This window comes from Ostrea edulis, chromosome 6, assembly GCF_947568905.1.
Source record: "Ostrea edulis chromosome 6, xbOstEdul1.1, whole genome shotgun sequence".
NCBI lineage: Eukaryota > Metazoa > Mollusca > Bivalvia > Ostreida > Ostreidae > Ostrea > Ostrea edulis.
The window spans coordinates 5,456,614-5,472,362 of NC_079169.1; the positions used below are offsets into that span (position 1 = coordinate 5,456,614).

General features: G+C 35.1%; 1 protein-coding gene across 4 annotated transcripts; it reads right to left on the minus strand.

Annotated features, from left to right (window-relative positions):
* Window positions 1-1,330: 1,330 nt before the first annotated feature.
* Window positions 1,331-15,497, minus strand: LOC125647703 (uncharacterized). Of its 4 annotated transcripts, none has more exons than XM_056141373.1 (9): window positions 15,358-15,497; window positions 14,191-14,243; window positions 13,637-13,727; window positions 13,081-13,243; window positions 10,847-10,937; window positions 8,731-8,883; window positions 7,647-7,882; window positions 6,724-6,884; window positions 1,331-5,462 (listed from the first exon to the last, which is right to left on the minus strand). In XM_056141373.1, the coding sequence occupies exons 2-9, from the start codon at window positions 14,207-14,209 to the stop codon at window positions 2,021-2,023; spliced, it is 4,356 nt and encodes a 1,451-aa protein (XP_055997348.1). In that variant the 5' UTR covers window positions 14,210-14,243; window positions 15,358-15,497; the 3' UTR covers window positions 1,331-2,020. The 4 variants fall into 4 exon arrangements, with proteins under 4 accessions (XP_055997348.1, XP_048730438.2, XP_048730439.2 ...); XM_048874481.2 differs by having other exon boundaries at window positions 6,724-6,887; window positions 15,358-15,483; XM_048874482.2 differs by having other exon boundaries at window positions 15,145-15,441.
* Window positions 15,498-15,749: the final 252 nt, after the last annotated feature.

Sequence of the window (15,749 nt, forward strand, 5' to 3'; positions counted from 1 at the left end):
AAATCTTTAGTCATTCTATGGAAATTTTTCTGCCTCAGAGGTTTGCACTGACCAAACAATTTTTTTCTGATAAACTATAAGTTGGCAGAATATGACTTAATTTCAACAGAGAAATACTGCAGTACATCCATTTTTTTTTTTAAATTTTCACAACAATCTGAGCATCTCTCTTAAGGTGCTACTATCATTAAAAGAGAGACAGCTAAAGAGAAAATGTAATTAAGAGAAAATTCCATGTTTTGTTATTGGCTATAAAATTTATTTCTCTCATGAGACAGGACTAAAAAAAAATCCTCTCATGTTTTGTACTTGTGAAAATATCAAAAAAATTGTCTCACTTGGGAAGTAAATCATATATCCAACAACAAAACATTGGAATCCCTTTATTTCTGTGTATAAACATTCCTTCACCAAATTCCATTTAAATGTGCAAAATAAAAGAAGTTTGGGGGTAAAGATTTACAACAAAGCCATTCAAAATGTTTAGGCGGTCCTGTTCATCGACAACCATATTTTCTGTACAGTGTTAAGGAGGTACTCTACATCGTCATAATGGCTGACTTCCTTTAAAAACATGGAGGAAAAAATCAATATCAGCAATATTTGACTTTTCCTTTTCAATTTAAATACCTAGCCGAGTAGCTCAGTAGGTTAGCATACTGATTGGTGAACTGTAGGTCGCAGGTTCGAGTCCAGCAGGGGTTTTAAAATTTTTTCAGATTATCTTTTACTAAAACTGTATTTTTTGACAAAATAAAGTAAAATTTGAAAATTTTCAACTTCAAAATATTGTTGTATATATCCACTTTTCATTTACATCAAATTTCTCTGGTGTAGCATACCTCCTCGATGAGCATCAATATGCAAAGTTTGGACTGATTCTCCAAGAAGATGTAAGGATCGACATTTAATCCATGAATATTTATCAGAGTGCCGTTTTCATTTCAAATTGTTTTAAAAAGTACCTTGTGTCATTTTTCATGGGTAAACAGCTCTACTAACATGAACCCTCTACCAAATTCTTGCTAGCAAACTCTCTCCTTCAATCTCCACTGCAAACTATGTTATTCACTAGTGTAGAAACCACTACATATTACTGTAGATTCCTAAATATACGCGGAGACTTTATTGCCGCATTATTTTGCGAGATGCAGTTCATGAAATAAAATTACTCACTTTTAATTTTCTGTTGCTAAAACACATGTATATGCAAGAACTCTTGATTAACAGACAACATGCAAATTCATGTCATTTCGCGTAAAATAATTAGGAATCTGCATTACATATTATGTTAAGTCAGAGTTATCCAAGATAGAATGCAAAACCCAAGTCAGTTTTAATAATGTTTAATATCAATGATTTAATGGCAGGATGAAAGGAAGTAAATTTACAATCCAAACCCTCCTACAGTATTCATACACATTACAGAGAAGAACTTTCCCATCAAACATATTGTAAGAGATTACTTTTGTTTTAGATGTTAATAATAGTACTACTTTATTTGAATGGAATTGCATCAAGAAATTTTTCACCACAAACACACAACTCATTTTCTATATTTCTTAACTGCCAATATAATATATTTGTATCAGTCAAGGTGAGAAAAATTGCCAATATATTTGTATCACTCAAGATGAGAAGAAAAAGTGAATTCTAATTTAAGTGAATTCTATGACACACAAAATGTACATGAATATGTAGCAAGAAACAAGCATTTATCAAAACTGCTTTTATACATGTACTACAAACTCCTAAAATACTGTTCATAGAGAATCAGGCTGTCAAATTAAGAAATCTTAAATCCTATTCACATCATTCATGGACAGAACATACAAGTTAGAGTGTACAATTATGTAATATAATAAAATTTGATTAAATAAAAAAAAAAACAAGGTTGTTGTACACTATACATACAAATACAGTATGGTACAATAACTGGAGTAAAGTGTACAAGTTCAGGAAGAGTGAACATTTTTAATCATTAAATATCCATTGGTAATAATTGGAAATAAATTTTTTTTTAATGTAAAGCAATATATTGCCCCTGCTCATTTTCCTTGACCTCTGGAAGGTCAATAACATTTCCAATGACCTCAACCTCCTCAGTGACAACTCCCTGTTCATTCTCAGGGTTCACAATCTGAAGTATGACCACAGTCTGCTGGTCATCTTGATTGCTGGGGTCCTGAACCAGATTTTGAATTTGGAAATTCCCATCTACTGTAGGCACATTGATGATATCCGCTGACGTCAGAGTCTGTATGCCACTAGTGGTTAGGATTTGTTGATCCGAGGTTACAATGGTGCCAGACAGACTCTTCAAGGCTTCTGCCGCAACTTGAGGCAAGGTATTTTCTTCTATGGTGACGGTTTCCATGGGCACCGCGATGGAGTCGTTCACATAACTGTATGTAATCATCGGTGTCTCCTCTCCCATTTCCACCCTCTGAACCAGTGAATTCACAAAAGTGTCTTGTTTCGTGAGCTCTGCATACTCTGGGTGTTTTCTTTTATAATGTCTGAGTAACGTATGCTTGTGTGCACAGCGAGAGTTACAAACATTGCACACGTACATGAGGCCACTGTGTGCAGTCTGCATGTGCTTCTCTAAGTCGGCTTGTTTGGGAAACATTTTGTCACATGATTCACACTTCAGCTTCTCCCCATCTAAGTGTATGAATTTGTGTTTCTTAAGCTGCTCTGGGTACTTAAATGTTTTCTCACACTCGTCACATTTGAAGAGTTTTTCCTTCATGTGGGAGTACATGTGCATCTTGCGATTTCCCTTTTGATTAAAGACTTTGCCACACTCTGAGCAAGGATAAACCACTTTCTCGTCTGAATGAAACTGCTTGATATGAGATGTAAGTCCTGGTTTGGAGGTAAGAAATTTTCCACATTCTTCACATTGGAATTTGTGCTTTTTCTCGTGGACTCCTTCCACATGCACCTTCAGATATTCTTCATGATGAAATTTCTTCCCACAAAATTCACATTCCACATTCTTTTCCCCATGGATTTTCAGGTGCTTGTTCAGATTGCTTGTGGTAGTGAATTCCTTTCCACACACATGGCAGATAGGTTTATCGCCTATCAAACTCAGGTCACTCTCTGAAACGAATTGTACAGAGTTACCACGTTCATCAACACACATGTGCGTCTCAAACTCTTTGTAGGCTATGAAAATTTTCATGCAGCTCTTGCACTGAAGAGTCCTCCGATGTTCCTTTTTGATGTGAGCCTTCAGTGCAGTGTGGCCAGGAAACTGTTGTTGACAATGATGGCACTCTACCAGGGCAGTGTTCAGCAAGCACTGATGGTTGTGAAGTGTGCCCACTTTAATGAATCGTTTCTTGCACTTCTCACAGCTGTAAGGATGAGTGTGAGTTTGATAATGTTCTCTGTATGCCTTGGTGGAGAAAAATTCAACTTTGCAGATTTCACACGCTGCACTTCCTTTTTCAGTAATAGTGCTGTTAGCGAGGCAGAATCGATAATGCTCATCCAGGTCACTTTCTGCTTTAAATAATTTTTTACAAATGGAGCACTCAAGTTGATCAGAGTGCAGCTCTTTATGTCGATACAAGTAATTAAGATTTCTGAATGATTTCTTACAAATGCTGCAAGAAAACAAGACTTTATCTTTTTTGACGTAAGTGGTGACTTGGTCACATGTCTCTTGATGTTTCTTCAGCATTTCCAACGAATCAAACACCTTGTTACAGTTATCACAGAACTCCTGTTCACACATGGCCTCGTGGTTATCAAGGCCAAGCTTTGTGGCGAATCCTTTGCGACATTTGCTGCAGGCATACACCCCATATTCCTCAGCTCTCTCCGGACAACACACCAAGATATGCTTCAACTGGGAGTCCTTCCTGGCAAACGTCTTGAGACAGTTGGGGCATTTGAAGATGTCTGTATGGATAGCTAAATGCCTCATCAAGGATTTCTCTGAGGGAAATGGATGTTTACAGATGTCACACTTGATCAGTTTCTCTGGTGCCTGGGGACAGATGTGATCCCTAAGCAACTGCTGCCGTCCAAACACCTGATTGCAGTCCATGCAGCGCACCTCCTTGCTGTGGAATAAATAATGTTCTTTCACCTCCTTCACATCTTCCATATCTTTATCACAAAGCAAGCATTGATAAACGTCTTTTCCGTCCATTTCCAGCAATTTGACGACTTTCTTCATTTTACAGACATGCTTAATCATGCTCTCCTTCCTTGCGAAGTTAAATCCACAGTATTTGCATGAAAATTTCCCAGTATGCATTGGCAAATGTAATTTGAGGTAGTGTATACTTTTGAAATGTTTTCCACAGTGTTTACATACATGTTTGTATTTGGTTCTCAGTTTCTGTAAGGTTTTGATTCTTTTCATTTCGTTCATCACTGTCAAGTTGTCAATGGTGGAACCAGCCCGTGTTGTTCCCGTCTCCTCCCGTTCTAACTCAGACTGTTCGTTCATCACTGTCATGTTATCAATGGTGGAACCAGCCCGTGTTGTTCCCGTCTTGTCCTGTTCTAACTCAGACTGCTGCTGGTCGTCGGGCAGCTGCGACATTTGTTCCTCATATTCTATGACAATTTCATAATTTTCATCCTCGTCTACAGCACATTCGGATGCAGTATTGGTTCCTCTTACATCTGGATTTATCTCCCTTTCTGTATTTTCTTCAGTCACGTGGTTTGTACCTATTAAGGAATTTGTACTTTCTGACTTCAGGGATGAGATCACACCTCTATCTGGCAGTTCATCTTCCTGAGATGTGACTTTGATATTTACACCATCTGGCAGTTCATCTCCCTGAGTTGTGACTGTGATATTTACACCTTCTTGCTCTTGGGGAATATCATCTACTTCCGTGTCTCTGAGCTCTGGCAGCTGATTCACAATATTTGACAAGATCTCAGTTACGATTTCCTTAGCTTCCTCTGAAGATTTGACAAGCTGAATTGAATTGTGTTGTGTTGCAACATTTGACTCCCTCCTGACAATATTATTAACAGTGAATGGTTGTTTCCTTGGTCTACCCCTTCCTCTTTTCTTTTTCACTACGCTTTGTTGATTATCACCTGCACTGTTTGTAGGTCTGATGTCTGCATTCATTTCTTCAAATTCCAAATGAAGAGTCTCTTCTGATGGAGATTTCCTTGACAGGTCTTTAGTCTCTGTTGTTTTTCTAGACCCTTTCGAATTTGAGAGATACAGGAAGTCTTTATCGATCTTGCGCCGACTTCTCATGCTCCTGCGGGGTCGTTCTTTGTATGAGACTTCGTACACAGTGAAAGCCATGTTTTTTGCCCCTGTGAAATCTGGATCACTGGGGTCATCTACTCCCAATGTTTCCCAGTCTTCCTCGGCTGTCTCCTTCTTCACATCTGTTTGAATATTTTCAGATTCCACATCCTCATTCATAACATTGCTTTTCATGTGCTTGCCTTTTTTACGTTTTCTGTAATTCAAAATGAAAAAGGTGACATTTAAAAAAAAAAATGAATCGAGAACTTTTCCTTTAATGTATAAGGTAAGAGAACATTAATGGTTTGTTATGATCATGGATCCTCTGACTCCGTAGTTTTTAATTTCGATATAAAAATAAAATCCAAATTAAAAAAAATACAGTTTTTCTGTAAATCATTTTAAAATTTTGCAACTGCAATCAAGAATAATTGTGCAGATATGAGTTTTAGGGGTATAAAATTTGCTTTGATAAAATACTGTATATTCCTTTATTCAACATGAATAGTTTAATGATATATCAAATTTCATTTATTTTCACACATAGCATTAGGTTTTATCATTACAGATGGAGTATCAGAATATGGAACACAGAGCTACTAATGTTATATTGTTGACACCAGAAATGTCCACCAATATTTAGGCTGAATATTTCAATTACTGGTACATTTCTGTCGACGAGGATGTTTGAATCAAAATACAAAGTAGACTACATGTACATGTAATTTGCTTGCAGAAGAACTTAGATAAGAGTGGTATTTCCATAATACATTGTAATACAGGACTTCTTTTGAACAGATATAGAACAAAACTAGCATGAAAAAAGTAAGATAATCTCCCTTTGATTCCATACATTATGTAACATCATTAGATTCTATAAAACTGTAAATGTTTGTCATCCACCGCCCAGTGATAACTCATTGAACAGAAAGCTCAATATCTTAAAGTGATCTTCATTAGGGATGTTTTTTCACAGATATGAAATTCTTGACACTCAAATCCATTTTAGAATTATTACAAAAAAATTGCTATTCAAGTACGAAAATGAACTTGATTTTTTGTGCTACTTCCAAGTATTTCATAAATACTATCTGTATGATAAAGACAAAACTCTCACTTTTGTTTATTTATGGTTAATAAAGATAAAAATCCAGGGTACCTATTCACAAAATATCTTACGACTAAGATCAAAATTTACAAACACTGTAATTTCCTTATTTTTCATTTCTTGATGACTTTCTTAATCAATATGTAAAGTACATCGATGGTTTATAAAAGTTGAATACATACTTATGATCTTGTGATTGGTATTTGATTATCAGACAGAATTATTTTTTTCATCTTAGTCGTAAGATATTTTGTGAATATGAGCCCAGGCCTTTATTCTGTGTATATAGCACTTGCTATTTCATAAGATAAGGAATTTACAGTAACCACTATCTACATCACAAAATATGACATTTTTAAGAACCTACTCCTCGGTCTGTGACAGGTGTTGAATGAGATGATGAGCCAGGTCATTTTCGGACGTAAATGTCTGTTCACAGCGCTGACATGCATGATGAGGTAGGTCGGTCCTCTCCATGACGACATCAACCTCAGGCTCTTCCATCACTGACGAGTTAGCAGACATCATCTGCTGAAATGAAATCAGCCATTGAGTCTAATAATTACACTTTAATATATATATGTACATGTATATGGTTTTTTAACCTTTCCTTCATAAATTGAGAATATTGATTGATTGATTGTGTATTGTTTAACGTCTCTCTCAAGAATATTTCACTCATATAGAGACGTCACCATTGCTGGTGAAGGTTTGCAAAAGTTAGGCTTATGCTCGGTGCTTACAGCCTTTGAGGAGGGAGGTATCTTTATTGTGCCACACCTGTTGTGACACGGGACCTCAGTTTTTTCGGTCTCATCAATAGACCACCCCATTTAGTCGCCTCCTACAACAAGCAAGGGGTACTGAGGACCTATTCTAACCCGGATTCTCACAGGATTAAATTGAGAATAATTCCAGAGATAAAAATTTATTTTAGATTACTTGGGTAAAGAACACTGTAGCGTTCCATTTCCTGATCATGAACACATGATTAATATTAACATAAACTGATGAGAAGACTCGTGAAATTCAAAGGTCTCGCTTCCATTTTCTATTAATACTAATTCAATATAAATTTATGTCATTCAGAATATAGTAATTAGAAATTTGTGTTCTTGCGATAAGGAACAGCAACTTTACCAAATCATTTACGCTCATGCAATGAATCCATATTGTATAATAACCTAATGGTACAAATTCTGGTTGATAACCAATGAGTAAGGTTAGGCATGGCCCCACATGAAATGAGCATACAATGAATAACATATGGCCTACTTAGTCAGCACTTACATGTATATCCTCCGGTAAAACCATAGTCTGCTGTTCTTTGTCTGTCTTACTGATGTGTGTTGCCACCTGTAACAGCTCGGGATCTGTGGTTTCAGACTGGATCATATTCTGGCTGGTCATTGTGTGATCCTCTAGAGTTGTCTCCTCCTGAGTTGGAGGTCCTTGAGGAACCTCAGGCTGGAAACTTTCTGGGACATCATCAATGGAGGGATAGATCACCTCCATATTCAGCATAACTAGTAAAATAACACATGAACACACTTCATTTCCATCAATCGCCTCCATATTCAGCATAACTAGTAAAATAACACACTTCATTTCTGTCAATTATTTAACGCTTCCTTCTGTTCACTGTCCAGTTCATATATACATCATCAAGGAGGAAAACTGTGTACAAGAATGCAAAGTTTATACATGTAGTGTACATGTACATTTCTAAAAGATAAATCATATTAAAAGACTTGGAATGATATGAGCATCATTTACATTTCTAAAATGACCTATTTTTTTTTAAAATACCAAACTTTACTCTGTTTTGAAGAAGAATATATGCAAAGCTTTTTGAGTTATGTTTTATAAATATATCTAATTGATAAGGACCCCCAGGAATGAAAATATACATTTCGTAATAAGGCCTAAAATAAATTGTAAAAATTGCTTTATTTTCACTAACCCAAACAACTCTAAAGAGATTATTGTTTTAAAGTTGGTAGATGTACCTTTTTAATTATGTCTTTGGTGTTAGAATATAGTCAGTACCATATTTTGGCCAAGAATTCTTCAACTGTGATATCAAATTACATGTCAAATAGCGTGAATTTGGTCATGAATATCATTATATTTTAACACACAAGAACTAAAGTTTTAAAAAATACATTTCAAATACCGAGGACTTCACATTTTTTGTTTCAAAATTTTAGGGCAAATTAGGCCTTTATCACATATTACTCCGTGTGATTTTTCATTACAGTGTGCTTTTCTTTATAAGATGGGAGGTTTTGGTTCCTGCTACCTTCTGATGGCGAGATATTCATATCATCAAAGACAGATGTGTCACTTATATCATAAGCAGACGGGTCCTTACCTCTGCTAACACCGTCAGGTGTGACACTTTTGCCGATTTTTCTGGCGTAGGGAGCTGCATACCACACCTTGAGTTCCTCCCCGAGGGCGATGTCTCTGATAGTGCTGTAGTAAATGCTGGTCCCCATCTGATATGCTATCATGTTCTGTTCATCTGGGAAAAAATGAAAAGCATCTCTTTAACAGTATAGCCATAATTCAACCAAAGAGAATATCAGAATAAAAACAGTTCATATGTAATAGGCATTGAAATGTCGGACTTGACAGGCCAAATATGATTTACTGTGATGAAGTCCTTGCTATATAGCGTGATATACATATCAACTTATATCACATACTTAGTCATAATTATACTGATTCTGTTCTGAAAACATATCAGACCGGCATGCAAAAATGCATATCACTCCATGGTTTACGCATTCGGTTGTCATACCTGGATTTATTCACTTCTTACCAGATGACAACAAACAATATGAAGGTGTGAATCCAGAATTAAGGGTGGTAAAGTTTATTTTAGTAGAATTGATTCAATCAAAGGAAAATATCATGCAAAGTGACACTCAAGACAGTATGTATACAGCATCTAACATGTTATATGTATGATAAATGGAATACTACATGCAAAAATCCATATCATATTCCATATCATATTCCATATCAGCCCTCGGGTATAATATCAGCCTATGGGAGATTTAGCTTTACTTAACTGTCGTATTGACTGTTCGTATTTGACACAATGCAGGGAGATGTAGTTTTACTTAACTGTCGTATTGACTGTTCGTATTTGACACAATGCAGGGAGATGTAGTTTTACTTAACTGTTGTATTGACTGTTCCTATTAGACACAAACGATGGAGATGTAGTTTTACTTAACTATCGTATTGACTGTTCCTATTAGACACACAATGCAGGGAGATGTAGTTTTACTTAACTGCTATATTGACTGTTTGTTTTAGACACACAATGCAGGGAAATGTAGTTTTACTTAACTGTCGTATTGACTGTTCGTATTAGACACAATGCAGGGACATGTAGTTTTACTTAACTGTTATATTGACTGTTCGTATTAGACACAATGCAGGGAGATGTAGTTTTACTTGACTGTCGTATTGACTGTTCCTATTAGACACAATGCAGGGACATGTAGTTTTACTTGACTGTCATATTGACTGTTCGTATTAGACACAATGCAAGGAGATATAGTTTTACTTGACTGTCGTATTGACTGTTCGTATTAGACACAATGCAGGGAGATGTAATTTTACTTAACTCTCGTATTGACTGTTCCTATTAGACACAATGCAGGGAGATGTAGTTTTACTTAACTCTCGTATTGACTGTTCGTATTAGACACACACGATGGAGATGTAGTTTTACTTGACTGTCATATTGACTGTTCGTATTAGACACAATGCAAGGAGATATAGTTTTACTTGACTGTCGTATTGACTGTTCGTATTAGACACAATGCAGGGAGATGTAGTTTTACTTAATCAACTGTCGTATTGACTGTTCGTATTAGACACAATGCAAGGAGATATAGTTTTACTTGACTGTCGTATTGACTGTTCCTATTAGACACAATGCAGGAAGATGTAGTTTTACTTGACTGTCGTATTGACTGTTCCTATTAGACACAATGCAGGGACATGTAGTTTTACTTGACTGTCATATTGACTGTTCGTATTAGACACAATGCAAGGAGATATAGTTTTACTTGACTGTCGTATTGACTGTTCGTATTAGACACAATGCAGGGAGATGTAGTTTTACTTAACTCTCGTATTGACTGTTCGTATTAGACACAATGCAGGGAGATGTACATGTAGTTTTACTTGACTGTCGTATTGACTGTTCGTATTAGAAACAATGCAGGGAGATGTAGTTTTACTTAACTGTCGTATTGACTGTTCGTATTAGACACAATGCAGGGAGATGTAGTTTTACTTAACTGTCGTATTGAATGTTTGTATTAGACACAATGGAGGGAGATGTAGTTTTGCAGGGAGAAGTAGGTTTACTTAACTGTCGTATTGACTGCTTTTACCAGACACAATGCAGGGAGATGTAGTTTTACTTAACCAGACATAATACTAGAAAATGTAATTTTACTAACCTGCTGTATTGGCTGTTCGAACCAGACATAACCAGTTACACTCATTTTCACTTGTTGTATCCAGACTGATGACAGAATCTCTGAAAATCACCTGCAGAAAATAGCTGTTATTTGTAACACAAATTAAGATAGTAATGACAACTTGCTTCTAAATCTGTGGCTGGATGTGAAAGAGGTAAAGATTTAGTGTAAGTTATGTTTCATTAATTATTTAAGTTACATAATTTGAATGGACTTTCTCCATAATTTGTAATATACAATTGAACTTTGGTATCTTGAACCCTGATATTTCAAATACCATGGATATGTCGAAGAGATTCGGGAGTCCCAAGCACTTATTCTTAAGTATTTTATGCTCGATATCTCGAATATTTCAAAGTTTTTTCTAAGTCCCATCAAGTTTGAAATAATGAGGTTTGACTGTAAATCCAATGTTTTGGTCTCTGAGAGAGAGAGAGAGAGAGAGAGAGAGAGATGAGGCTTTCTGATAGACATTGTGAAGAGTCTGACAAGGGAAGGAACTCCTGGACAAGTCAAAGTACACAATTCACACATACAACACATTCATCAGATTTTGATATATACAAACTATAATGAATGCGCTAATGAAAACATTGAATGACCTTTGCCTTTTAGATATACATGCACATGTATCACACCTTACCGAATTTTTTTGACAGTTTCATTCATCATGTTTTTTTTTTTTCACCACTAAATTACTGAATATTTGACAAATTGAAAGAAACACATTGAATAAATCCAAAGCAAATCTCTTGTTTTGAAAACTAGAGATGTTCCAGCAGAAAATTCAAAACACCTGAGTACTATAGTTTCATGGACCCCACAGTTTAGTCAATTCACAATGAAACTCACCCAGATAAGAAGAGATTTGTGAAGACGAGTGATTGAGCATGTGTTGTAGTAATTTGTATAGTAATCAAAATTTAAAATCAGGACCAAACAACTGTTCTCCAACAAGACATATATTCATTAATCAAAATATTTGAAGTATCTCAATATAAAGGAAAATTCAATATTTTCAATTTTCATTATTGAATTTCAACTTATTCACATTTATTTCAATTTACATCAAGCATAAAACAACATGCACCATACAGTTGTGAAATTCATTATAATGAACCCTTTAATTAACCCTTCAGATCTTAATGGAAATGTTTATACATGTATCAGAACAGAAATCTACAAGTATATACATTTGAATACCCTTTTCTGAATACCAGACTCTATGCCGAGAGTTTTAGGATCTATAAAGGAAGTGTGCCATAAAATTCACATGGACGATGTTGACATATATCCTCTGATATCAAAATGTGGTTGTATCGGTTTTAACTTTTACTTCTGAATTCCGATCCTAATGTCAATTATTCACTCATTGTATTTGGCAATGCCCACTTTTATCTTTCAGCCAATAACTTTAATGACAATTCTATTGTCCCAGTTACTACATAAAGCCTTGCGGTGAACAATTTGTTGAAACAAGACAGCTGTGAGCTCTTGCTACACTTCTCCTTCCATTCTCCCTACACTGGAAATCAGGTTTTGTTCATTTGCTTTGTCCTTACATTTTGTCCTGTTTTACTCACTAAATTATAATATAAATTATATTTGAGTTGGGAGAATTTCCATATAGTTTATGGGTTAAATTCTAGGCTTTAGGAGTATGTATTTGTCATTCTAATACACTGGTAATAAATTTGTAAAGTGATCCTAATCTTATTTTCACTACCATGAGTTTATTTTCAAGTCTCTAATCATAGTGTAGTTAGGTTGTTTCAAGTTTGCTCTATATAAAACAAACACAACGGGAAGTACAGAGACTTTGTGTATGCCAGACCTGCTTATTGAACTACAGGATTAAAATTTGATTACTTTAGTTGAGTACTACAGTGTATTTCGTCTCTAAAGGAACAAGTACTGCTGTGTATTTTGCGCTTTCTATTCATCTCTAATGGAACAAGTACTAGAGCGTATTTTGTGCTTTCTATTCATCTTTAATGGAACAAGTGACCCCCCCCCCCCTCTCTCTCTCTCTCTTCTACTACCAGCACAAGTTGTTATATACTATATTGTATGTATCACGTGGAAGGCCCTGGGGAAGAATTGTGTGTGCACTAATCAGGTCACCTTGAAATAAAGTATGACTATTATCCTCATTATTACTATTAACACATTAGATATATGATAAAATATTATGTATATATTTTAATATCTACCTTTAAAAGGAACAACGAATCATCATTAAATTCATGAGTAGTCTTTTTGGCTTCGAATGGACCATACTGTGTTTTGCGACTGATTGGACTTTGGGCTATCACAGCAACTTCGTGTTCTCCTAAATCCACCACACACATAGAGTGTGGCAGCGTCAGTCTAGCCCTAAAATATCAAACAACATATTCTGTTAAATGCATTCTTATATGTACACAATCTATCATTATGATGATATTGTAACAGGAAGGGAGAAAATGCAGTGGACCAGACCAGGATTCGAACCGGACTCCCCTGAATCTCTAGTCAGGTCTCTGTCAAATGAGCCATCTGGCCACAGACAACTAAACCCATCTGACTGCCACAATATAATATTGTAGACAGTATTGCAAGGACTGTAGAAAATGTTTCAAGAAAAACATAAATGGGGGAGAGAATCCTCACATTATTGTATACAATGAATGATGAGAAGTACGAGACAGAATGAACTATCAAAAGTAAAAATCCGGACCATATAAATTGATATAAGATTTTTGTCTACTTTTTGGCATGAATATATACTTAGTAGTGGCTGGATCATGAATTTCTGATGGCAATAGTCCAAGTTCTGGACAACTCTCCGTAACATGGTCCTCCCCGCAGACATTGCAACCTGTAATATACACAAGGATTCACATTGCAACCTGTAATACACAAGGATTCACATTGCAACCTGTAATATACACAAGGATTCACATTGCAACCTGTAATATACACAAGGATTCATTGGCAGTCAAATTTCCAACACATACTGTTACAGTACAAAAGAAAAGTGCAATTTATGGGAATTTTTTTTTTAAATGTAAATCTTACCTAAAATTTAATGTTAAAAATATTTGCTTCATAATAGAAAACTCCTTTTCAAAGTATAAACACTTTTTACTTATTTTGTTCTGCTTAAATTTTACATTTGTATTGTGTACAATAAGAGCAATTTCACATTTCAATGCAACTATGAATGAGTGGGCTATAATGTGAATCATAAGTACTGTATACATGTAGTTAGTTTCTAAAAATGACATTTCAAAAATCTTAGCTTTAGATAATAAAATTGAGGTATAAATTTGATTGTGTACCTTCCCAAGTGTAATCCATGATCCTTTATTTTAAGCTAGGCTCTCTGACCAACCTGTATTTAAAAGAACAGTGATAGAAAACTTAGAATTAAGCAGCCACATAAATCATCAGACTTAAGGATCATATCGATGGTAAGTTATTCTGAGATTTACAGACCAAATGTGCCATTTCATAGCTTTTATTCTCAGTTTAGGCTGACAGTTAATTTATCAATGCACATGTCAATCTAAAAAAATTTATAGGGTTAATCCAGAGATTCAAAGGACATGCAGACCAAGAATAGTATATAAAAATGGATATACTAAATCTGGATACTGGGTTATTGCCATGGCTCAATTGATTTCATTCAGCCATGAACTCTTGTGTCAGTGATCTCAAAGTTCAATTTATAGCAGCTCTAAATGCAGTGTTGTTTCTGTTACACATGTGTAATACATATGCTTGAAAAACTTTCACTTCATGTAAACTTACCATCATTTTCAAAAGTGTGTGTAAATGTTAATCTAAATGACACGTACAGTTGATGCTAGTTGGAAGGGCTATGTAAAGCAAGAATACCCTTGTCTTGCTACCTTGAGTTTGACCTTGACCTTTGAGTTTTAAATTCATCTAAAACCTAGAGTTTCAGTAAGAGAGCATTCCTAAATCTGAGATTAAAATTGGTCACTAATACATTAATTATGAAGTTATGCCCAAAAGAATTATCATTTTAAAGACCTTAACCTTCTAAATTTGACCTTGAAACCAAATAGTAACATATCTTTATGCAAGGTATCATTCCTGAATGCTGGTAAAACTCCGATACTAGGCCTATCATTCTAAATGTAGCATAATCCAGAGAGAGAGAGATTCTATACATTGAATCTTAAATTTTACTCTGATATACATTGTTCATTATAACAAGATTACATATTTAGGGTTGAAAAAATGTCAAATTTCACCAAACGATTAACCTCAATAAAGTATCCGGACAACAAACTGTCTTCGTTATCGTCATTTTGGCCCATGTGTGTTTGTTTACATGGTTAACACAAAATAGACGGAGGTACCAAAAAATGGCGGAACGATCGTTAACGTTGATTAAAAAGTTTCCGTAGAGTCTCTTCGAAATACAACCTTAAATTTCAGAATGTAAAAACAATTTCAGAGAAAAATAAAAATATTACCTAATGATATTCATCACATTGCTTGTTCTATGTTAATATCAAATTCGTTTTTTGAAGTCTTACTTATTTAAAAAAAAAAAAAAAAAAGAAGTAAATTTAATGACCTTCACCAACATGAAGGAAACTACAGGGTACCAGTCAAAGTGCAAGCACTCGGAAGGCCTCGGGTACTAGTGTTGCATTATGTGACAAGTCAAACGAGAAATTATTCGTATCAAATGATTCACGAATGATTTTACAACGGTAACACAGTGGTTTCCGTCGTCCACATTCTGCCTCATACTATACAGTATTTAGTTGACAAATATCTACATTTGTATAAAAATGAATTCATTTACATTTTAAGCTAAGCACTAAGCAGAATTTCTTATTCGAAAAATCGAAATCATAAT

Coding starts and splice junctions, on each gene's coding strand:
- LOC125647703 (XM_048874481.2), bottom strand. Junction 7,883..8,730: donor ACCTGACGGTGTTAGCAGAG/GTAAGGACCCGT, acceptor TTATTTTACTAG/TTATGCTGAATATGGAGGTG. Junction 6,888..7,646: donor TTTTACCGGAGGATATACAT/GTAAGTGCTGAC, acceptor ATTTCATTTCAG/CAGATGATGTCTGCTAACTC.